The sequence below is a fragment of the Capra hircus genome, chromosome 28, assembly GCF_001704415.2.
Source record: "Capra hircus breed San Clemente chromosome 28, ASM170441v1, whole genome shotgun sequence".
Classification (NCBI taxonomy): Eukaryota; Metazoa; Chordata; class Mammalia; order Artiodactyla; family Bovidae; genus Capra; species Capra hircus.
In genome coordinates, this window is record NC_030835.1 from 41,580,708 (window position 1) to 41,603,677 (window position 22,970).

General features: G+C 45.4%; 2 protein-coding genes across 5 annotated transcripts in view; one reads left to right on the top strand and one right to left on the bottom strand.

Moving 5' to 3' along the window:
- ARV1 (ARV1 homolog, fatty acid homeostasis modulator) lies at nucleotides 1,101-22,397 on the bottom strand. The gene is made up of 6 exons (XM_005698968.3): nucleotides 22,137-22,397; nucleotides 12,388-12,507; nucleotides 9,973-10,126; nucleotides 5,525-5,749; nucleotides 4,343-4,489; nucleotides 1,101-1,548 (listed from the first exon to the last, which is right to left on the bottom strand). The coding sequence occupies exons 1-5, from the start codon at nucleotides 22,341-22,343 to the stop codon at nucleotides 4,347-4,349; spliced, it is 849 nt and encodes a 282-aa protein (XP_005699025.2). The 5' UTR covers nucleotides 22,344-22,397; the 3' UTR covers nucleotides 1,101-1,548; nucleotides 4,343-4,346.
- The window catches only part of TTC13 (tetratricopeptide repeat domain 13), an 81,285-nt gene continuing 80,842 nt past the window's right edge, over nucleotides 22,528-22,970 (top strand). For 2 of the 4 annotated variants that reach the window (XM_018042359.1, XM_018042360.1), the window contains exon 1: nucleotides 22,528-22,892. In XM_018042359.1, the coding sequence (XP_017897848.1) occupies nucleotides 22,625-22,892 (268 nt within the window). In that variant the 5' untranslated portion in view covers nucleotides 22,528-22,624. The remainder of the gene's footprint in view (nucleotides 22,893-22,970) is intronic. The other 2 variants (XM_018042361.1, XM_018042362.1) reach the window with 1 other exon arrangement.

A 22,970-nucleotide genomic window follows, 5' to 3' on the forward strand; every position in this document is an offset into this window, starting at 1 on the left:
AGTGTATTTTTAAGGTGACTTCCCCCCATACTTGTTTTTTAAATGATTTTTTTCCCTTTCGTTGTGTTTTTGAACCATGTCTTCTCCTCTCTTTAAACTGACAGGCTCCATCTGGTGGTCAACAGTCCTCTCCATTCTCTGACTACTCTGTGATGTTACTCCGATGGGTTTTGTCCTGTTTTTTTACTTTGCTGAGCTGTGTGTGCTAAGTCGCTTTAGTCGTGTCTGACTCTTTGTGACCCTATGGACTGCAGCCCGCTGCCAGGCTCCTCTGTCCATGGAATTCTCCAGGCACGAATACTGGAGTGAGCTGCCATACCCTTCCTTAGATTTTCCCAACCCAGTGATCAAACGTGTCTCCTGCATTGGCAGGCAAGTTCTTCACCACTAGCGCCTCTTGGGAAGCCCGTTGTTTTACTTTGGATTCTTCAGCTTTCTGTTTTGGTTTCAGCATCCTTGGGATAAATTACAACTCACGAGGCCCTTTATAATCCGAACTGTACACGTCTTCCATGTATCATTTGTGGAACTCCCACTTGCTCACACTCTACCCAGTTGGACCATTTGCTTTCAGCCCCAGCCCATGCCCACTGGCACTCTGCCCTCCACAAGTTTGTGTGCACTGTCCTCTCTTGCAGGCTACTGGAAAGCTCTGTCCCTTCCCCTTCCTTTGGTAGACCTTTTTGACTTCTGACTGGAGCAGGTGCTCCCACCCTGCCCTTCCCGAATAGCCTATACTCCCCGCTTGATAGGACACTGTGCTGCAGCTACCTACTCCTGTTTCTAAATCCATCGCTACTCAGGAAATGTCAAGAGGGCCAGGCGCCATGTCTTTGTTGCTACTGTCTCCATACTGTCTGACCCTAGCATACTAGGTGCTCAGTATCTGTGGAATGAACAAGTGAGAGAACAAACGAGTGAAGCAGGAGAGAGAAAGGGAGAGAGGCGATGTTTATTTATTTAGGAGCAGCTCTGCTGAGATACGATTCACTCTTGTTAGATGTACAATTCAGTTGTTTTTAGTTATTTATTTTTGAATCAGCTGATTTTAAGAGTAACTTAGTTACAGGGGAAGATTCTGAATTAAAAATTCACAAAAGCTCAGTTTATTGTTACTTTATTGAGAGAAAAGTATTTCTCTTGTAAGAATACAAAGTATTATTTTAACCATTAACATTTAAATTAAAAAGATATAACTATGTCAAAGCCGTGAACAAAGACCTCTTCCTACGTGTGACTCATGAGTTCACGTCCCTTCGATTCCAGGGCTTACCAGAACCGTCTATAATGTGTAAATCTTCACTTGCTGCGTACACTAGTCCCCGCCGCAACATTCCTTGTGTTTGTCTGAGTGGTTCTGTATGTGGTTTAGCTGTTTCCTACGTGGGTTAGCAGTTCCCAGCGCCATAACTGTTGCTTTCTTTTTCAGGAAGTATATCCAAAGCTTTGCTTCATTTAACACAACAATAATGAGAAGATTGGTTTGTATTTTTATGTCTTCTATTTTACAGATGCAACCAGTCATGCCACAGACAGTAAAAAATGAAACTGTGGATAATAAAAACAGTATTTAGAGTGGCACATTCCACAAAAAATCAAATCAACAAATACTTATTAGGGCAGGCTCTGTACTACAGGAGACACCGTTACCTCAGGCCTGGTCTGTCCTGGCACCAAACCAGGTTGAGGGAGTCAGACATAAATACATGGCATTTTAATGTAAAGTAAACAAGTATAACACATGAGATAACCTAAAAAGGATAATGGCTTGCAAATGGCTGTTAAAGACAGGGGACCTTCTCCTCACAGAAATTATACTGGATAGCTCAAAAGGCAGAAGCACTAAAACAAGTGGGGGCAAGGCCTTCAGCACCGGGACAGTCTCAGGAGCTCTGGAAATGTGACTGGGCTGGGCCCTGGGAGCTCAATGGAAGGAGCGAGCGTGACAGACTCAAATTTTTGCAAAGTCTTCATTCCACAGAGAAGCAGAGGTGACTGACTCTGGTTAGTGGAGAAGAGTGTGATCTGTCTGGCAATGAGGAAAGGGTAGTGGAGACCATGGGTAGAAACCTGCCCACAGAGGAGAAATGAGCACTAACGCTTAGAGAAAACTGAGAGGGGTTGCTCAGGAAGGGACCAAAACTCTGGCCAACAGTAAGAAGGGGTGGAGAATCCAGGGAGGTGCCAGAAGTGGTGCTCTGTGAAGATGGACTGAAGGTTGGTGAGGAGGTTGTTACAAACTTTGAAACAGGAGACGATGAGGGTTGAGCTGGGGGCTGAGTGACAAGATGAAAAGCTCGCAGGGGACTTCCCTGGTGGCGCAGTGGGTAAGAATCTGTCTACCAAGGCAGAGGACACAGGTGCGATCCCGGGTCCGGGAAGATTCCACACGCTACGGGGCAGCTAAGCCCGCGTGCCACTACTTCTGATCCCGAGTGCTACAGTTACTGAAGCCCATGCACCTAGATAGAGCCTGTGCTGTCAACAAGAGAAGCCGCCGCAGTGAGCAGCTCAAGCGCTGCAACCATGAGTGGGTCCTCCTTGCTGCAATTAGAGAAAGCTGTATGCACTGCAGAAGACCCAGTGCAACCAAAAATAAATATTAAAAAAACAAAACAAAACTAAGAACAACAAAAAAAGCTATCAGGAAGATTCTGTTTTGGTGAGGGCTGGGGATACTGAGTTCAATTTTAGAGATAACAGCCAGGCCGTCCTGGAATTGTCTTGAAGGCAGTGGAAGGGCATGAGTGACCTGGCAGAGGGGGGGTACTGGAGGTATTGGGTCTGGAAAGATCTGGAAGCAACCTGCCCTAGATGGGTCAAGCCATGCTGCTGCCAAAGCCAAGTGTCTGCAGAGCAGGAGAGACAAGCGGAGGGCTGAGGCAAGCCATGGGAGACAGACAGGGGTAGGGAAAAGGAAGGTCTGATGGCAGGAGAGGTGCAGGCGGCCTGTCTGGGAAGGCGGCAGCTTCCAGAGCAGAGCAGTGAGCAGGGCCCCGGCAGAGCTGGGGGCTGGCTGCCCTCTGTTATCAGCACCGACTCAGGAAACTGGGGAGAAAGTGTGTTTTACAAAGAGGAAAGGCAGGGGAGAGACGGGCTCAGAGCAGCCTGTCTAAAGTGAAGAGCTGCACGCGTCTGCTGGCAGAGGGGAAGGAGTCGCTGCGGAGGAGAGAGGGTGAGGAAGGAGCGGTGTCTCTGAGGACCCGGAGAGGAAGAGCGTGAGCGGAGCGTGGAGGGCAGGAGGGCTGCTGAGGCACCACTGGGAGAGGCAGAGAAGGCTCAGAGCTGTGCCTGTGGGATGAGGGGGGTGCCCGAGCGCTGCTTCAGCTTACCCTGCCTGCTCCCTCCCTTCCTCACCACCTGCCACTCCTTTATGGCTACCCGATCAGCCATCCCAAAACAGACTGTGGGGGGCTGGCGGTGGTCCAGAGGCTGACAGTGACCAGAGGCAGGAGGGTACCTTCAGGCTGTACTCAGCTCTGGAGAGGAAGACAAGCTGAGCACAGTGCCGGAACAGGAGGGACGGAAGGAAGAAAGGGCAGGTGACCAAGCAAGAGCTGAAAGGAGAAGGAAACTCGGGGAGTCTCTGGTGAGTCTCCATTCTCAGCAAAGTGAGAGCAGACACGGGGGTAAGTAAGGCGGGGAAGACTTCAGAACAACTGCTCCAAGGCCACTGTGTGTGTGGCGGGGGCAGGGGGAGGGAAAGGGGTCCGCAGAGGTGACCTCAAGACAGAGGAGCACACACAGCTTGCTCTGTGCAGACACAGGGGCGACCTGCCAAGCTCAGCAGAGAAAGGAGCTGATGGACTCACCCCAAGAGCTCTAACGGGGACGCTGATAGAAGGGCAGGGAACCGGCTGTTTCAAGGGACTAGTGGAGGACAATGCAAGCTGCCTATAGGTGCCAGGCACAGTTTCTTAAGAGAGAGGAAAATGGGACAAAGGTAAAGGAAAGTAAGAGGTTGGGGGAGAGAGGTAAAAAAGGCAGCAGAAGGCAGGGGTGGTGGGAGGGAGGGAGCAGAATGGTTGGAAAGGGTGGGAGACAGCTGTCAGCGGGACAGACTTCAGCGTCTGAGGTTTTGGTGGGAATGACCTGGAAGGGAGGTGTTAGAGAGCTGTGAGAACAGGGGCCCGGAAACAAAAACATAGCTGCTGAGGTCACTGAGGGGACAACAGAACTAGAGTGCAGAACCCTAGCGTCCCCCAGGGAGACAGAGGTGACCTCGAGGTACCCAGGTGCTGGGGTGGGGTTGGGGGGGTGGGCTATGCGTTCTGCAATGGTATCTGTCTAGTTTGGGAAGGACACCTGTCTGGCTGCACGAACACTGAGAGATGCTCTGTACCTCTTCAAAAGTCTTGAGATTTATAGATGGCACAGTCACTTCCGACAGCCCATTCCATCCTCTGGAAGAAATAGACCATGGTGCTCTCCACCAGTAAGCCACTCAAGATGGCCAAGAAGGTGAGCTTGCGGTTAATGTTTAGGGTCACTGAAAAAGAAAAGGCAACTGAGAAGTTCTGAAGAGTTTAAATGAAACTGCCATGTGAATTGTGTGGCAGTGTGAATGGAATGGTTTTGTAAAACTGTTTCTTAGAAAATCTCTATTTGTTCTTAATAATCTATATTGTTACTTTTCCATCTGCCAAGCTTTTGGGAGAACCAAAGCATCTGCTGATAACAAAATCACCAAGCTTCTCCTGGTCTCATCAAGACAGAGTTGCATGAATATTAAACAGGAAAATAAAAGCTAGATCTTAAGGTTATAAAGAAAATAACAGAAAAAAATGGATACTCTTGGTTTTATAGTTTACAAGATGCTAAGCATTATAAGAAATATCAGATTAATACACTCATTTAGAACAGCACTTCTCACAATGTATGGGATGAATGATAACACGCAGGGCTGCTTTACCTTTCCTCAATGTAGTAAGAATTCTCCTGAGTTGTGAGGCAGATACCTGGCATTCTAGCCTGGCTTGACAACTGCCTGGCCATGTAACTTTGGACAAGTCAGCAAGAGCTCATTCATAACGTGGAGGTAATAATAGTTGCCCTATTGACTCCACAGGGCTTGCCTGGTGGCTCAGTGGTAAAGAACCCACCTGCCAATGCACGAGACATAGGTTTGATCCCTGGATCAGGCAGATCCCTGGAGAAGGAAATGGCAACCCACTCCAGTGTTCTTGCCTGGGAAATCCCAAGGACAGAGGAGCCTGGTGGGCTACAGGCCATGGGGTTGCAATAGCTGGATATGACTGAGTGACTAAGCAACAGTAACCGACCCCACAGGATGGACGCGATGCATAAGGGAGCATTCTGCAAACTAAAAAGTGCCATGTGATCAAACTGAACTAATACGAATATGTGCCATGGATGAGGCACTATGAAAATGTTAGGCATTGCTATTATTCTACAAAGAGCTCCAGTGTTTAATAGGTTATATAAAAACTGTACTCTAGAAACAAGGCTTTAGAGATTGTATCTGGGTTGAAAGCTAAGAAAACAGAGTAAGATGTAAACATACCTCTGATTGCCTGAAAGTTTGATGTAAGGACAAACACTTTAATGAGTCTGAGGCACAGGGGTGTGTAATCATGTTCCCAAATCACAGCTGGGATCAGCAAGAGTTTTCCGTAGCTAGATAACAATAATGCCTTCAGCAGCAAAGTGAAGTTGAGTTTTTCTTTCGCTCTTATGGGTCGTTCTACCCACAGGAAAGCGAAAATGCCAGTAAAATAGGCAGTCTGTTCTGAGGAAGAAATGGAAAACAAAGATACAGATGTCTCAATCCAAACCAGAGCCCCTAAAACCAAATAAAGCACAGTTCCAAAATACAGCCTATCAGCTGATGACAAAAGAAATGCTTTATCAAGATCAAATTTTCTGGACTTCCCTGGTGGTGCGGTGGATAAAAATCCACCTGCCAAGGCAGGGGACATGGCTTTGATCCCTTGTCTGGGAAGATCTCAGCCATGGATCAACTAAGCCTGTGTGTGATGACTACTGAGGCTGGGCACCTAGAGCGTGTGCCCCACAGGAAGACAAGCCACAGCAATGAGAAGCCCACCTACAGCAACGAAGAGCGGCCCGCGCTTGCCAAAGCGAGAGAAAGCCCGGCAAGTACAGCAACGAAGACCCAGTGCAACCAAATAATAAACACTGCTATTAATAACATGGTTTCCCTGGCGGCTTACTGGTAAAGACTCTGCCTGCCAATGCAGGAGACGTGGGTCTGACCCCTGGTTCAGGAAGATCCCACACGCCGTGGAGCAATGAAGGCAGGTGCCACAGCTACTGAGCCCACGTGTGGCCACTACTGAAGCCCCTGTGCCCTAGAGCCCGTGCTCAGGAGCAAGAGGAGCACTGCAACAAGGAGTCCTCACCGCGACCAAGAGTAGCCCCCGTCACTGCAGCTGGAGAAGCGCCTGCACGCAGTGAAGCCCCAGCACAGCCGAAAGTCAATTAATCAAGTTGAAAAAACGGTCATTAAAACATTAATAATAAAAAAGAAATTTTTCTTTATTATTTCTTAAATAACCTCTGTCTTTTGTGTCAAATCCTGCTGATATCATTTCCAAAACATATTTTGACAATTCTTTCATGAAGTACTTCACTCTCTGGAGAAAAAGTAATTCTGGGAGAATTGTAATCATCAACTTTCCAAAGTTCCCTTTAGGAAATCAGGTTGTTTAAGCGTTTTACTCCTAGAGATCTCCACAGAGAAAACAGACAGGGGAGTGGGAGCTTTTAAATCCGGAAGATGGGGCACAGCCTGGGAATTACACATGAAGATGCTCTTCGTTGCTGATTCACCTACTCTTTATGGAGTGCCTCTTAGCCACAAGACCTTGAATAGTCTCTCACCTAAATTAAAAACACCTCAGATTCATCTGAACAAACTTTTTGAATGTAATTCCACATTCTTCCAGAAAGTATGCAGAGACAGAGTCCAGACTAGAAGAAGCAATAGTTCCCCTGGTGTCCCACAGTCAGAACAGAGTGCAATCTGTTCTGTTCCCGATCAGGAATTTAACAGTATCTTTTAACTGCAGTATTTTATTAAGATTGTTACTAGTAAGACTGTTAGTGCTCTGACTACCCAGCTGCATACATTTTGATTGGTCTGTCCCTAATTCTATTTTCTCCTATGCTGTTGTTCAGTCGCTCAGTCATGTCTGACTCTTTGCAACCCCATGGACTGTAGCACGCCAGGCTTCCCTGTCCTTCACCATCTCCCGGAACTTGCTCAAACTCATATCCATTGAGTTGGTGATGCCATCCAACCATCTCATCCTCTGTTGTCCCCTTCTCCTCCTGCCTTCAGTCTTTCCCAGCATCAGGGTCTTTTCCAATGAAGCAACTCTTTGTACCAGGTGTCCAAAGCTTCAGGTTCATCATCAGTCCCTCCAATGAATATTCAGGATTGATTTCCTTTAGGAATGACTGGTTTGATCTCCTTGCAGTCCAAGAGACTCTCAAAAGTCTTCTCTAATACTACAGTTCAAAAGTATCAAAGTGGACAAAACATGGTCCACTGGACAAGGAAATGGAAAACCACTTCAGCATTCTTGTCTTGAGAACCCCATGAACATATTATGAAAAGGCAAAAAGATTTTCTCCTATAAGCTGTGTTATTTAGGTTTCTACAGGATTACATTTTTTTTTTCTGGAACACATGTATTATATCATAGAAGAAATAACTGTATTCCTTCTAAAATGTTCTATAACTGAATCTAGCCAAAATGAAGAGGTTCCAAATATAGGTGATTAGGATCCATAGTCCATAATTAGGATTCATATGAGTCAATTAGGATCCATAATTAGGATTGCTTCTCAGTGGGACCTTCCTGATTGTTTGCTTCCCCAACAGCTCAGTTGGTAAAGAATCCGCCTGCAATGCGGGAGACCTGGATTCGATCCCTGGGTTGGGAGATCCTCTGAAGAAGGGAAAGGCTACTCACTCCAGTATTCCAGCCTGGAGAATTTCAAGGACTGTATCATCCATGGGATCATAAAGAGCTGGACACAACTGAGCGACTTTCACTTTTAGGATCCAAAATTGTAATTTAGGATGGTTAGCCCCCATGGAATTTGATAGTCTTCAGGGGAAACACACCATCTCCCTTCAAAATGACTGAAGGGCTCGTCCACTGCAAGGATCTGTTCAAACAGGCAGATTATATATCCTGGGTTTTTAACTGAAAATAATGAAAATAAAGAACTTCCTCAGAAGAACCATCTAACAGTGGTGGGTGGCCTCTTGTCACTGGAGACAGTCTTGCACGAATCAAGAGAGAAAGGCTTCCTGCGCTGGAGGGAAGAGCAGACGACATCGCGCCTTTCTAGCTTAGAGCCCGGGGGACTGAGGAAGCTGCGCCTGCCCTTGCGCTCCACGATCTTTCACAGGCAGGTATTAGAGGGCCCCTAGCCCTTAGAGCTTTCCCACATTAGATGGGTTCAGGAGGAGCAGCAGTGGAGAACTGCAGCGGGGAAACCAAGAGACGGGGCACCGGGAGGCCTTCCCCGGCTCTGCATTGACGCTCACCTGCTGGGGGAACTTCAGGGGGACCACTGGCCCTCCCTGTTTTTGTGCTTTGACAACTGCAGATAGGGAAGGCAACCCAACCCACCTACCAAAGAGGATGGTTGTAAAAAACTGAGTTGATGATACTGTAAAAACAGTTTTTAAGTTATAAAGTGCTAGATTTGTGTAAGACATTCTTTATAAGCTGTTTTAGGGATCTGCAACCTAACTAGGGATTAGATTAAGACACATATAAATGTAGTAGGAGAAAAAATTTCTGTTCAAGTGTCAAAACAGCCACTATAGAGTAAGTGCTACAGAAATTCCAAACTATTTGAAAACAAACTTGGTTGGTTTGTTGTTTCTTTTTTTAATTACAGACATAAAGCAGTTCGTCTATAGCAATTTAAAGAGGCTTTGCTTTAAAACTTAAAATTATATTAGGTTATAGCTCTTGGTTTAGGTGATTTGTTCAAGGAAGTTTTTAAAATTATTATGTACATTTGGGAATTCTCAGCAGACAGATGAATTTTAAAACCACTGGGACTGGATGAGAGGGCCAAGGGAGTGAGGGCAGCCAGAGAAGAACAAGGGACGCAAGAGGACACACAGTCCAGAAATACGACACTGCAGTGGTGTGCAGGTGGCACTAGTGGTAAAGAATCTGCCTGCTAGTGCAAGAGATGCCCTGGGGGAGGGCACGGAACCCACTCCAGTACTCTTGCCTGGAGAATCCCATGGGCAGAGGAGCCTGGCGGGCTACAGTCCATGGGGCTGCAAAGAGTCAGCCATGATTGAAGCGACTTAGCACGCAGGCATGGAGACTTAATAGTGCTAAAATAGTATTTCAGTATCAGGAAGAAGATTTTAGAAGTAGAAAAACATGGAAACCAGTAAGTAATAACATAGTCACAGAAATTAATTCAACCCAATTCTGACCTAAGTCACAAATTTCAAATTCTGTAGAAAAGCAATTTCAGAACTCAGAGAATTCTGGGGAGTAGCCCTTTCCCTGCACATAGTATATGAGTAGGTAATTAGTATAATAATTAGTAATTATTATAATTAGTAAGAATAGTAATTAGTACAATACACTGAATAATGTTTGGCCATTATTAATCTGTTTTAATAAAGATGAGATTCAAGTAATCTTCAGATTGGATAATCATAACTTAAACTGAAGAATTTTACCCAAGATACTGTGTCTCAAAATACTTTATGAAACACTTGTATCTGATAAGCATAATCATTTCCATGCCCTATGTGTGGTAACAAAAGTAAGAAAGCAGGTAATTTAGACAAACTCACCTAGCAGATTAGTAGCAGAGCTGAAATTTAGTCTAAAGTCCTCTAGCTAGCTCCTCTTACCAATGATTAAAACCATGCACCTTAATTTTAAAATCAAAACAGTTGGTCAAATAATGGTAGAAAGTATGGCTTCTTCCTACCTAGAGAAGCAATTGCAAACATTCTATAGAAATCCCACTCCTTAGCATATCGGATAAAGTCGTCAGGATCAGTGCTTCGGCTGGAATCTTGAAGCTGCCACCATCTCAGGTATGCTTCACAAAGCAGACAAAAAACACAGAGTTTTCCGTGCATCTGTCAAAAAGACATTGCCATTCAGTCAGGTAAAGAAACAACTAGTTAATATCGACCAGCACAGACAGAGCTAACTTTTGTGGGTTCTGAAGAATGTCTGATCTAGTAGCTTTTCGAATTCAGAAACTGCCCAGTTAAACGCAAACTGTATTCAGTCTGTAACCACTAGGTCTTAATCAGCAATGTTCAGCAGAAGTATCACATGGGGAGATTTTTCAAAATACAAATGTCTAGACCCCAGTCCTGATTCAAAATCTGCAGAAGGCTATCCCAGGCATCATACTGTGTGTGAAACACTCAGGCAGAGGGTGAGCGCTAATATGCACCCCTCGTTAAGAAGCACTGCTTTAAACAGCAGTTCACTTCATCCTTTGTTATATTCTCAACATTTGTCTGATACACAGAATCAAGCAAGAATTTATGTGACTCAGGATGGGTGGAAGCAGCAATAAACACATTTAATCTTAAGATTTCATGACACCTCATAAGAAACTTAGTCTGAACATGAATTTTTAAGAAAATGCCTCTAGGTTGGATGAGTATAAACTAAACTAGTGAAAGACAGCAATTAAAGGTGGCAAATCAGCTGGAGGTTTTAAAGAGTCTGAAATTTTGGCAAAAACAGAAAATGCTAGGCAACAAAACCTGGCTTTTTTCTCTATATTTCTCCTACTCGTTGACATTTATCTGTGTAAAGCGGGGAAAAGAAAGTATGTGTGCAAAGTTGATGTGGTCCAGGGATAAGCATGGGTGTGAGCTTCTAGGGCTGCCCCATGGAGCACACTGCTTCTCCTGGCTGCACTTTGGCGTCTACTAGGGAGATTCAATGGAGAAGGCAATGGCACCCTACTCCAGCACTCTTGCCTGGAAAATCCCATGGGCGGAGGAGCCTGGTAGGCTGAAGTCCGTGAGGTCGCTAAGAGTCAGATACGACTGAGTGACTTCACTTTCACTTTTCACTTCCATGCATTGGAGAAGGAAATGGCAACCCACTCCAGTGTTCTTGCCTGGAGAAGCCCAGGGACAGGGGAGCCAGGTGGGCTGCCGTCTATGGGGTCGCACAGAGTCGGACACAACTGAAGCGACTTAGCAGCAGCAGGGAGATTCAAGGAATACTCATACCTGGATCCCACTGCCAAAGATTCTGATTTAACTGGTTCTGGGTGAGTCCTCCACTTGGAATAATTAACTGCTACCCCCACCCACTCCCCCAGGTGTTTCTAATGTGTAGTCAAGTCTCAGACTTCAATTATATTACAAAACAGCCCAGGTTATTTAACTTGCGGGAAGGAGGACAGGGATAATACATTGCACTGTTACTGTCTCTGTTAGCCCAAAATTAGGGTTGCCAGATTTGGCAAATAAAAATGCAGGACATCCAGTTAAATATGCACTTCAGGTAAGCAACAAATACTTTTCCGTGTATGTACGTTCCACGCAATATTTAGAGCATATGCTAAAAAATTAGTTTATCTGACTTCCAAGTTTAATTAAATGTCCTGTATTTTATCTGTCAGTCCTAGCCAAACTATTGAGTATACAAGTCAATTCATTAAATTGTACATTAAAAAGAAATTCAACTGCATCTATTAGCACTTTCCTGACTTTTCATCTCATATATTCCCTCAACAGGCTTCTCTGGTGGCTCAGTGGTAAAGAATCCACCCGCAATGCATGAGATGCGGCTTGGATCCCTGGGTCGAGAAGATGCCCTGGAAAATGAAATGGCAACCCACTCCAGTATTCTTGCCTGGGAAATGCCATGGGCAGAGGAGCCTGGTGGGCTACAGTCCATGGGGTCACAAAGAGTCAGACACAACTTAACAACGAAACCAATCAGCCATTCCCTTAATAGCAGAGTATACCATGCAATACGTTACATTTAAAAAATATTTTTCTTTTAATGTTTGCTTACTTTTAGGGATAATTCTCTCCCTACCAGGTTATATTTAATTTTATTCTGTTCAAAATTATTGATATGTTTCAAAAGGTAACTTACTAAAAAGGCAATCCAGATGATGGTTTGTCAACTTCCTGCCAGTGACCATATTCTTAAATACACACTAGACATTGCACACCTTTCAAAAAAGCAATGCCTGCTATTTCCGGAAATTTCCAGACATTGTTGATAAAAGACTCCCTCTTGTTAGAATTTCTTTCTTTAAATAATGTTCTTTAATTCTGTTCAAAAGTAATATTATTTCAAAATGCAAAATCATCAAGCAAAATTAGAAAACAAAAAAAAAATTATCACAACTTACGTTTATTTTCGTATTGAAAAGAATATGCCTGTAGGCCTGGGCTTTGCATAAAATAGCGTTAATCAAGATGATTACAGGATCATACTCGATGTATTTGTCTACAGGTTTCTGGCAGGATTTCTGAAATAATGCAAGACAATATTAGAAAAAATATATTCACACATTCTGAAATCTTAGAGGATTTCAAAGCAGCAGATTCTGTTTTGGATTTGTATAGCAATAAGGTTGTATCAGCATTTATTTAAAGATGGCTTCCCAGGTGGCGCTAGTGGTAACAGAAATCTGCCTACCAATTCAGGAGACGTAAGAGACGCAGGTTCAATCCCTGGTTGGGGGAAGACTCCCGGGAGAAGGAAATGGCACCCCACTCCAGTATTCTTGCCTGGAAAATTCCGTGGGTAGAGGAGCCTGGCAGGCTCCAGTCGATGGGGTCACAAGGAGTCAGACACCACTGAGCAACCAAGCACGAGCATTTATTGAAACTTCCATTCAGATGTAAAATGTTCACCTGTACAAGCCTTGGTTTCAGATGAGTAAATATAATCTTCTAGGGTAAAAATATTAATCTTTTAACCTCATATTAAAAAGCTAAAAAAGATATTTGATTTAAAGACATTTCAGGCAGGAAAATATCTCAGAAAATGCTACTTGCAGTCTGTAGGAACTGTTATAAAATAAATAAGTTCAGAATGTACTTTCATTGCCTGTTGACTAGATGGCTCCAACTTTGTGGCTCTTGAAATATGATTTTGAGAAGGGGGTTCAGAAAAGTAACCCTACACCTAGAACTTCTGAGAGCTACAGGCAGGCAGGAATCCTGGGGTGGCACCTACCCAAAAGAGCCTGTCTTTTTCTTTTTCTCCATTGAGAACATGGCAAGAAAATGGTCTTTCTCTGCTACAGTAGACCCTGGAGACCACTGGCTGTATGTAAGGAATGGGTTGTGCTGCCTGGTTCTGAGCTGCCCAAATCAAGGTCCTTGGGCCCTCAGCAATTCCTATTAAATGGCTTTTCTTTTTTTTCCTTTTGGACACGTGATTACAATGTTATGAAACCCCAATGCCGTTCAGTTCAGTTCAGTTCAGTCGCTCAGTTGTGTCCAACTCTTTGCAACCCCATGGATCGCAGCACGCCAGGCCTCGCTGTCGATCACCAACTCCCATAGTTCACTCAAACTTACATCCATCGAGTCGGTGATGCCATCCAGCCATCTCATCCTCTGTCATCCCCTTCTCCTCCTGCCCCCAATCCCTCCCAGCATCAGAATCTTTTCCAATGAGTCAACTCTTTGCATGAGGTGGCCAAAGTACTGGAGTATCAGCTATTGCATCATTCCTTCCAAGGAACACCCAGGACTGATCTTTAGAATGAACTGGTTGGATCTCCTTGCAGTCCAAGGGACTCTCAAGGGTCTTCTCCAACACCACACTTCAAAAGCATAAATTCTTCGGTGCTCAGCTTTCTTCACAGTCCAACTCTCACATGCATACAGGACCACTGGAAAAACCATAGCCTTGACTAGACGGACCTTAGTCGGCAAAGTAATGTCTCTGCTTTTGAATATACTATCTAGGTTGGTCATAACTTTCCTTCCAAGGAGCAAGCGTCTTTTAATTTCATGGCTGCAGTCACCATTTGCAGTGGTGCCCCCCCCCCCAAAAAGTCTGACACTGTTTCCACTCTTTCCCCATCTATTTGCCATGAAGTGATGGGACCAGATGCCACGATCTTAGTTTTCTGAATGTTGAGCTTTAAGCCAACTTTTTCACTCTCCTCTTTCACTTTCATCAAGAGGCCTTTTAGTTCCTCTTCACTTTCTGCCATAAGGGTGGTGTCATCTGCACATCTGAAGTTACTGGTATTTCTCCCGGCAATCTTGATTCCAGCTTGTGCTTCGTCCAGCCCAGCGTTTCTCATGAAGTACTCTGCATATAAGTTAAATAAGCAGGGTGACAATAGACAGGCTTGACGTACTCCTTTTCCTATTTGGAACCAGTCTGTGGTTCCATGTCCAGTTCTAACTGTTGCTTCCTGATCTGCATACAGGTTTCTCAAGAGGCAGGTCAGGGGGTCTGGTATTCCTATTAAAATATACAAAATGCAGGTATAGGAACAAGCTCATTAGAATTGCAACATCTGAATCAGTATTAGCTACAAAGTTGCAGGGCTACTGCTGCTGCTGCTGCTGCTAAGTCGCTTCAGTCGTGTCGGACTCTGTGCGACCCCATAGACGGCAGCCCACCAGGCTCCCCCGTCCCTGGGATTCTCCCTGGCAAGAACACTGGAGTGGGTTGCCATTTCCTTCTCCAGTGCATGAAAGTGAAGAGTGAACGTGAAGTTGCTCAGTCGTGTCCAACTCTTCGCGACCCCATGGACTGCAGCCCACCCGGCTCCTCTGTCCATGGGATTTTCCAGGCAAAAGTGCTGGAGTGGGGTGCCACTGACTTCTCCTAGTCCCTGCATAAACTAATGGCTACAACTAAAAAAGAAAACAATTTTGAAACTCTGAGAGGATAAAACAGAAATACAAGAAATGACGGACATGCAAACATACTAGGATGACCCTTTGACTGCATCAGAGTGCTAGGAGAAAAATGGAGTGCATTGAAGAATAGCAACCCTGCACTCCCAATGCCATAAAGAGTTAGATTCAATTCCAATTCCAAGTTTCTCCGATTCACTCATGTCATTGCAAGAAGTGTGTATGTTTGTCTACTCATCAGGTGAACCAATGAAGGGAGCTGTGCTACTACCCCGAATTTAAATCCACCTAATTGATCCGAGGTGTAACAGGTTAGGTTTTTCAGCTGAGCAAAGAGAAGGCCACAGAAGCCACAGAATCAGAAGTCATATAGAAACAACACAGCAGGTTTCTAGATCTTTCCCTGTGCTCCTTACGTGGAGAACACTTCCTGTCTTGATACAAGTAAGAATGGAAGGCCAGAGACGCTGCTTCATTTTAAGATGAAGAAACCAGAGACTGGTCGGGGGTCTTCTCTCTGTCCTTTAACAATTCTTTGAAACCTATCTCCTGACAGCATGAAAAGTCTACGATGGGATTTGGACATATTTCAGAAGGAGGGAGGCAGAAGCCAGCAGCAGGAGACAGGGCAGTGTAGCTATTCCTTTTGCAATCACTTACCTGACCAATGTGTTTGGAATGACTACTACACTCAGAGCGACATCTCTCTTTACTTGGCCATTTCTATGGATCAGACATACCCACAGTGCTGGATACACATAAGCTCTAATCTCAAGGACCTTACAGTTTAGAAAGTAAAAGCCGCCCAGTCGACCAACTCTATGAGACTCCATGGACTACAGCGCTCCAGGCTCCTCTGTCCGTGGAATTCTCCAGGCAAGAACACTGAAGTGGGTCTCCATCTCCTTCTCCAGGGGATCTTCCTAACCCAGGGACTGAACCCAGGTCTCCCACACTGCAGGCAGATTCTTTACCCTTTGAGCAACCTCGGAAGCGCTGCCCTGGTGGCTCAGACAGTTCAGAAGGGGAAGGCAAATGAACATGCTGCTGAGAGTGCTACAGCAGGACAAGCACAGGGTGACATACACCGAGCGGAAGAGGCGGCTGCTGGCACCACGTGACGTGCCATGTGCTACGCTCAGCTTCCCTCCCTAGCGTGCTGCGGAGTTTAGAAACGCTGAGAGTTCATTAAAGTCTGCCGGTTCCCTCCCTATCAGTTTAGGCTGAATTTTTCCCTTGTTCTGCCTCTATTATTTGGTTTTCATTTGAGTGCTTCCTTCACCTTGAATGTAATGAGTAAACGCCCCCCCGCCCCCCCCTCACTCCCCACACACACAACAAATATAGTAAAGCATCCTGTGGCGAGACAGCTAAATTGAGTAAATAAGGTTTCTTATTTCTGGAGGAAAAGCTATGACCAACCTAGACAGCATATTAAAAAGCAGACATTACTTTGCCGACGATTGTCCATCTAGTCAAAGGTATGTTTCTTCCAGTGGTCATGTATGGATGTGAGAGTTGGACTATAAATAAAGCTGAGCGCAGAAGAACTGATGCTTTTGAACTGTGGTGTTGGAGAAGACTCTTGAGGGTCCCTTGGACTGCAAGGAGATCCAGCCAGTCCATCCTAAAGGAAATCAGTCCTGAATATTCATTGGAAGGACTAATAATGAAACTGAAACTCTGGTACTTTGGCCATCTGATGTGAAGAAATCACTCACTGGAAAAGACCCTGATGCTGGGAAAGATTGAAGGCAGGAGGAGAAGGGGGCAACACAGGATGAGATGGTTAGATGGCATCACCGACTCAATGGACATAAGTTTGGGTAAACTCCAGGAGTTGGTGAAGGACAGGGAAGCCTGGCGTGCTGCAGTCCATGGGGTCGCAAAGAGTTGGACATGACTGAGTGACATGAACTGAATGATTCTGGCAAAACTGCTCCATTCTGTATCATTTATTATTAATAGTCAAGTATCCTCAAAGAGAAGTTTGTCCTCTAAGAAATCCCTACAGCACAGGGACCATGAACACCCAGGAAACTCAAATGCTGCTTCCGCCAGCTCAGTCTTAACATGGATATGACTTAGTTTCTGCTGCTATGTTCTCTAATTCTACAATGAATCACATCTCTTTCAGAATATGAATTGGTCACTTTTTTTTTTCATGAATATTCTTGGTGCTTCTTCCTTCCCATCATCTCCAGGACAATTCCCTTCCCCCCTCATTCTCAAATCTCTTTGACTTTAGCTCCACAATAAGCAAGCACACATCTGAAAAGTGAAACCCATGAAACTTTCCATTCCTGCGAGGGTAGTGCTGTCTTATTCATCTTTGCACCCAGCAACCAGGGGTGAAAGCTGTCTCCTGTTGTCCTGAACAGAACTAAAACTTGGGACAATCTCAAAGGAGTCTTGTTTTGTTACCATAATGGATTTAACAAATATCTGAGCAGTTAAAATAGGTCAGGCTCTACAGGATATTAAAAGTACAGTATCTTTAACATAACTATAATAAATTGTGAAATGCTGAAGCAGAGAGAGTGACTAAAAGCAAGGGAAATGCTTCCACTAGAAAAAAATTAGAGAAACAGAGATAGGCAAGCTGGAAGGAATGGCAAGGGAAAAGCAAGAAGAGCAAAGGGAAGGGAGATTAGAATAAAAAATACTGGGAGGAGATCAGGTTGAGTATACTGCTGACTCCAAATACAGCAGAGAAGAGACCAAAGTACCTATAAGTTACTGCCTGTAACCACCTAGAAAGTGGATATTTTTTCCACAACAAATAGCATGATGTCAGACTTCTCTGGCAGCAGAGTGGATGAGAATCTGTCTGTCAATGCAGCGGACACAGGTTCAATCCCTGTGTCTGGGAAGATTCCACATGCTGCAGGGCAACTAAGCCTGCACACCCCAACTACTGAAGCCCAATCGCCCCAGAGCCTGTGCTCCACAAGAAGAGAAGCCGCCACTATAAGAAGTATGCTCACTGTAATGAATAGCCCCCATTCACTGCAAATAAGCCCTCATGCAGCAATGAAGATCAAGCGCAGCCACAAATAAGAATAATAATTTTTTAAAAAATCTGTAGCTTCATCATATATAAAAAACAACATGATATCTAAAACCCTTTTAATTTCAGGACTTTTGGACAGCCTTTAAAAAATTATTTTATGGTTTAATTTTCAGAGTCTGGCACCAAATGAATGATTTTTCTGAGTAATGCAATTATGCATATTACTAAGCATTAGTATAGGAGAAGGCAATGGCACCCCACTCCAGTACTTTTGCCTGGAAAATCCCATGGATGGAGGAGCCTGGTAGGCTGAAGTCCATGGGGTCGCTAGAGTTGGACACAACTGAGCGACTTCCCTTTCACTTTTCACTTTCATGCATTGGAGAAGGAAATGGCAACCCACTCCAGTGTTCTTGCCTGGAGAATCCCAGGGATGGGGAAGCCTGGTGGGCTGCCGTCTACGGGGTCGCACAGAGTCGGACACGACTGAAGCAACTTAACAGCAGCAGCAGCAGCAGCAGCAGCAAGCATTAGTATAATATAAACAAGGTTAGTACAAACTCCATCTCATTATGGAATGATTGTGTACAATAATTCAAAATGTATAGTACCACCATTCAATATCCCAAATATTACTCTAAAATCTGTCTCCTGGGTGAGAAAGTGTAATGCTGGGGGTCTGGGGGTGGAAGGAAGTGGGCGATAGTATAGCTGTTGACCTAAATAGCCATCCAGTAATTATTTTTACATAAATAAAGGTATAGAGAAGCCAGCATCTGATGGTTTGAAAGGGATTTTGTTGTTGTTAGCCTCATGTCAGTAATTTTTAAAAATATAAATTATTTTATACTAATAATGATTGCTAGCTAAAATGCATAGACATTTACTAGCTTTTCTTTGGACAAACAATATTCATAGTTATGTGACTGTCATCTTGTCATCTTTCAGATGGGCTATTTAATTGGACTAGCCCAAAGTCATTAAGTTCAGACCACATATAACTTACTGTTCTCTCCCTCAGACCAGGATGGCTAAGGATATGATCATCTAAAAAGCTAGAAATGGTTCATTTATCCAACAAATACTTATTTAATAACCATGTATCAAACACTGTCCTGAATGATCCAACCACATTAATGAATAAAATATACACAATCTCTGTCCTTGTGTAGCTTACATTCCAGTGGAAGGAGACAGACAATAAATAATAAGGTCAATTACATACAATATTAGAAGACTGTAGGTACTATGGAGAAAGACAAAGCAGAGAAAGGTGATAAAGTTTACCAGACTTGAAAGGGAGATCATCATTTTTAATAGGGTGGTAGAGTAAGCCTCTGTGATAAGATATTTGAGAAAAGTCCTTGAGGAGGTAAGGGAATTAGCCACACAGCACCTGAGAGAAGAGTGTTCCAGGCAGAGTGCAAAGTCTCTGGGCAAGGAACTCTCCTGATTTATGAAATACGAGGCAGCCAATGGGACTGCAGGAGAAAAGTTAAAGTTAAGTCGCTCAGTCGTGTCCGACTCTTTGCAACCCTGTGGACGGTAGCCCACCAGGCCCCTCTGCCCATGGGATTCTCCAGGCAAGAATACTGGAGTGGGTTGCCACTTCCTTCCCCAGGGGATCTTCCCAACCCAGGGAGCGAACCCAGGTCTCCCACATTGCAGGCAGACGCTTTAACCTCTGAGCCACTAGGAAGCAGGAGAAAAAGGGGGCCTTAAAACCAGTGCAAGGATTTTGGCCTTAACTCTGAGTGAGATGAAAGTCACTGGACGGTTTGATCAAAGGAATAACAGAATCTAACTTAATTTTAAAAGGATCAGTCTGGCTGCTGTGTTATGAGGTGCAAAGAGACACAGGGAGGCCACCTGGGCATTGTGGCGATAACCCAGATGAGACACAATGGCACGTGGACCACATTTGCAGCTGTAAAGGTGACGAGAAGCAGATGATTCCAAATGTAATTTGAAGAGTTAACAGGACTTGCTGAGCAACTGAATAAGGAACATGAAAGAGAAGAATCTTGAGTGACTATAAGACCTTTTGGCTTTAGGAATGAAAATGATAGAACTGCCATTAACTGTTTGAAAGTTTGAGATGATTAGTTATGTCCAAATTCAGAAGTCAAGTAAGTAGCTGGATATTTGAGTCTGGAGTTCAAGGGAGTTCAGGCAGAAGGTATAAATTTGGTAATTTTCTACATTTAGATGGTATCTAAAGCCATGAGCAAGAATGAGTTCTTCAAAGGAGAGTATATAGACAGAAATGGGCCCAAGAACCAAGCATCAGGGTACTCCACGGTTAAGAGAAAGGACGGGAGGCGAGGCAGAATCAGAAGGGAGACTGAGAGAAAAAAGCCAGCAAGATTAAGAAGAAATCTAGACAGTATGGTGTCCTGGCAAGTGAACATAGCATTTATGGGAGGAGGAAGTAAGGGGGGCACGTGCTGCTGACAGTTAACTGGGAATGGCTAGCAAAGTGGAAGTCAATGATGATCTTCACAAGGTCAGTTTCTAGTGGAGGGCAGGGGTTAGCGTGGAGTGGAGAAGAAAGCCTGTCTCAAGCAGATTCAAGGGAAAGTAGGAGAGGAAATGGAGAAGGCAATGGCACCCCACTCCAGTACTCTCGTCTGGAAAATCCCACGGGTGGAGGAGCCTGGTAGGCTGCAGTCCATGGGGTCGCTAAGAGTTGGACACGGCTGAGCGACTTCACTTTCACTTTCATGCATTGGAGAAGGAAATGGCAACCCACTCCAGTGTTCTTGCCTGGAAAATCCCAGGGACGGGGGAGCCTGGTGGGCTGCCGTCCATGGGGTTGCACAGAGTTGGACACGACTGAAGCGACTTAGCAGCAGCAGCAGCAGCAGGAGAGGAATAAAGAGAACAAGTGAAAACACCTTTTAAAGAATTTTTGCTGTCAAAGGGAGGAGAAAGAACAGGAGCTAAAGAAGGAAGTGGGGTCAAGATTTTTTTTTTTTTTTTTTTATGGAAGAAATGATAGTACTTATGTAAATGAAATGATCCAGCAGAGAGCAGAAGAGTACTGCTATAGGGGTGTCCTGAAGTAAATGGAAGAGGGTGGTGCATGAGTGGAGGCATTGGCCTTGGACATGTTTATGAATAGTTCATTCTTAGTAACAAAAGGGAAGATTGAGCAGATGCATTTCAAACACTAGTACTGGGTTTATGTGGTTGCATAGTTTGTGGAAGTTCTCTTAGCGAAGCAGGAGAGGATACACGTGAAACTTGAGAGACAGGGTATTGTTCAAAGGAGTGGGAACAATGAATGGACTAGTGTACCATGAGGGACAGATGGTATCAAGGCATACCTGAGGTTAGTGGTTATGCATTTAAGGTGTTTTCTCCCCAGCAAAGCTCAGCAGCAAGGGTGTGGGGTCAGATCAGGCAGTATGTTTCAATTTTGCCAAATGAGAGAAACAATTTCAAAGAATAGGAAATTGAGAGTGCAGGCACAAGAATGATTATTAATATAATGGTTGACAAGAAACAGGTGCACATTCACACTGTTGACTCCCTTGCAAATTACTCTTGCCATGTTTTTGAAATGAGAATTATTAAAAAGTCATCAGGAGATCAGAAAGGGGACAAAAATGTATTCACTGCCCATACTGTGACAGATTCTTCGCCAATGTCCCCCAAAGAACCTCCAATTTTGTGGTTTTTTTAAACATAGTTATTCTCTGTAAATAGACTATGGAACACCTTGAAAACAGAATTTTTACTTCCTCGTTTTTGGTTTTTATATCATCAACGTTCAGCATAGTGCTTCGTACATAATAGTGTACATTCATGAAACCTGAAAAAATATTCTAGGAGAATTTACGGTAGGTTATGAAGTGTTAAGACGGTAACATCTGTCTAATCAAAGGGAGAATAAGAATGAAATAGTTTTGACGGGAGCGCAAATGTCAGCCTAATCAGATCTTTAAATATCTCTGCACAACGCATGCATCCACCTCCTTCCGAGGAGTTGTTCGCCCGGGTCAGCAAACACGAGCCGAACGAGAAAAGCGCTGTAGGCAGCACTTCTCTACCGCTACAGGTATTCACGCAAAGGTTCGACGGAGCCGGAACGGAAATGTCAAGCATCGAACTGAAGTCTGTATTAGAGCACTCTGAAACGCGTTGATTTTTGATCACCCTAAAACGCTGGCAAGATTCCACGGTCTCTCACGGTCCCCAAATCTCGCTGCGCCATTTCTCCCCCAAGGACACCCACACCTGACAACTCACACAGATGGTTATCTTCAACACGCCGTGGTTATAGTCTCGGTACAACTCCTTGGCCTCTTGGTTGCATTCGATGCACCTGTACTGGCAGGAGGCCGAGGCATCAGTAGCCGAAGTCACTGTCACCTCATCCGTCTTCCCCTTTCCCGCTGTCTCCCCTTCGGTGTTCCCTTTGCCAGGCCGAAGCCCATTCCGCCCACCAATGCCCATTTCCACGCAACTGCCAGCCAGAACTTCCGATTCAGTGGCGGGGGAAGACGTCAGAGGGCAGGCCGGAAGTCTTGCGCGGGGCGGTGCTTGCTGGGACTCGCAGTCCCAGCACCGAAAACGGGCTCTCAGGCCAGGCTGAGCTGGGACTACAACTCCCAGCAGGCAGTGCTATGACCACCTCTTCTCCCGCCCCGTTGCCGCAGCCCACCTGCCCACCGCGGGTTAAGGCTGGGAGGGCGCAGCGCGCCGCGGGGGCCGCCGCACATGCGCCTTGAGGGAAGATGGCACCTGCCGGCTGCTGCTGCGGCGGCTGCTGGGGCGGCGCTGTGGCCGCCGCGGACGCCGCCCGGCGCGTCTTGGTGCTGCTGCTGCTGCTGGGGGTTCTGTCCGCCGGGCCGGGACCCGGCGCCTTAGCCACCGAGCACTACTCGCCGCTGTCCCTGCTCAAGCAGGAGCTGCAGCACCGGCAGCAGCAGGAGGCCCCGGCGGGCGGCGGTTGCAGCCCGCAGTCCGGGGACTGGGGGGACCAGTACTCTGCCGAGTGCGGCGGTGAGTGGGGGGCGGCGGGCGGGCGTCAGGGTTGCGGCGGAGTGCCGGCGCGGCGGGGCCGTAGGGGCTGCGGGCCTC

What these genes read in the sequence shown, in the direction of transcription:
- ARV1 (XM_005698968.3), bottom strand. Translation starts at nt 22,343, where the DNA reads ATGGGCATTGGTGGGCGGAATGGGCTTCGGCCTGGCAAAGGGAACACC. An exon ending in TGTTGAAGATAACCATCTGT is followed by an intron (nt 12,508 to 22,136) that starts GTGAGTTGTCAG and finishes GCATTATTTCAG; the next exon opens with AAATCCTGCCAGAAACCTGT. An exon ending in AAACTTTCAGGCAATCAGAG is followed by an intron (nt 4,490 to 5,524) that starts GTATGTTTACAT and finishes TTTCTTTTTCAG; the next exon opens with TGACCCTAAACATTAACCGC.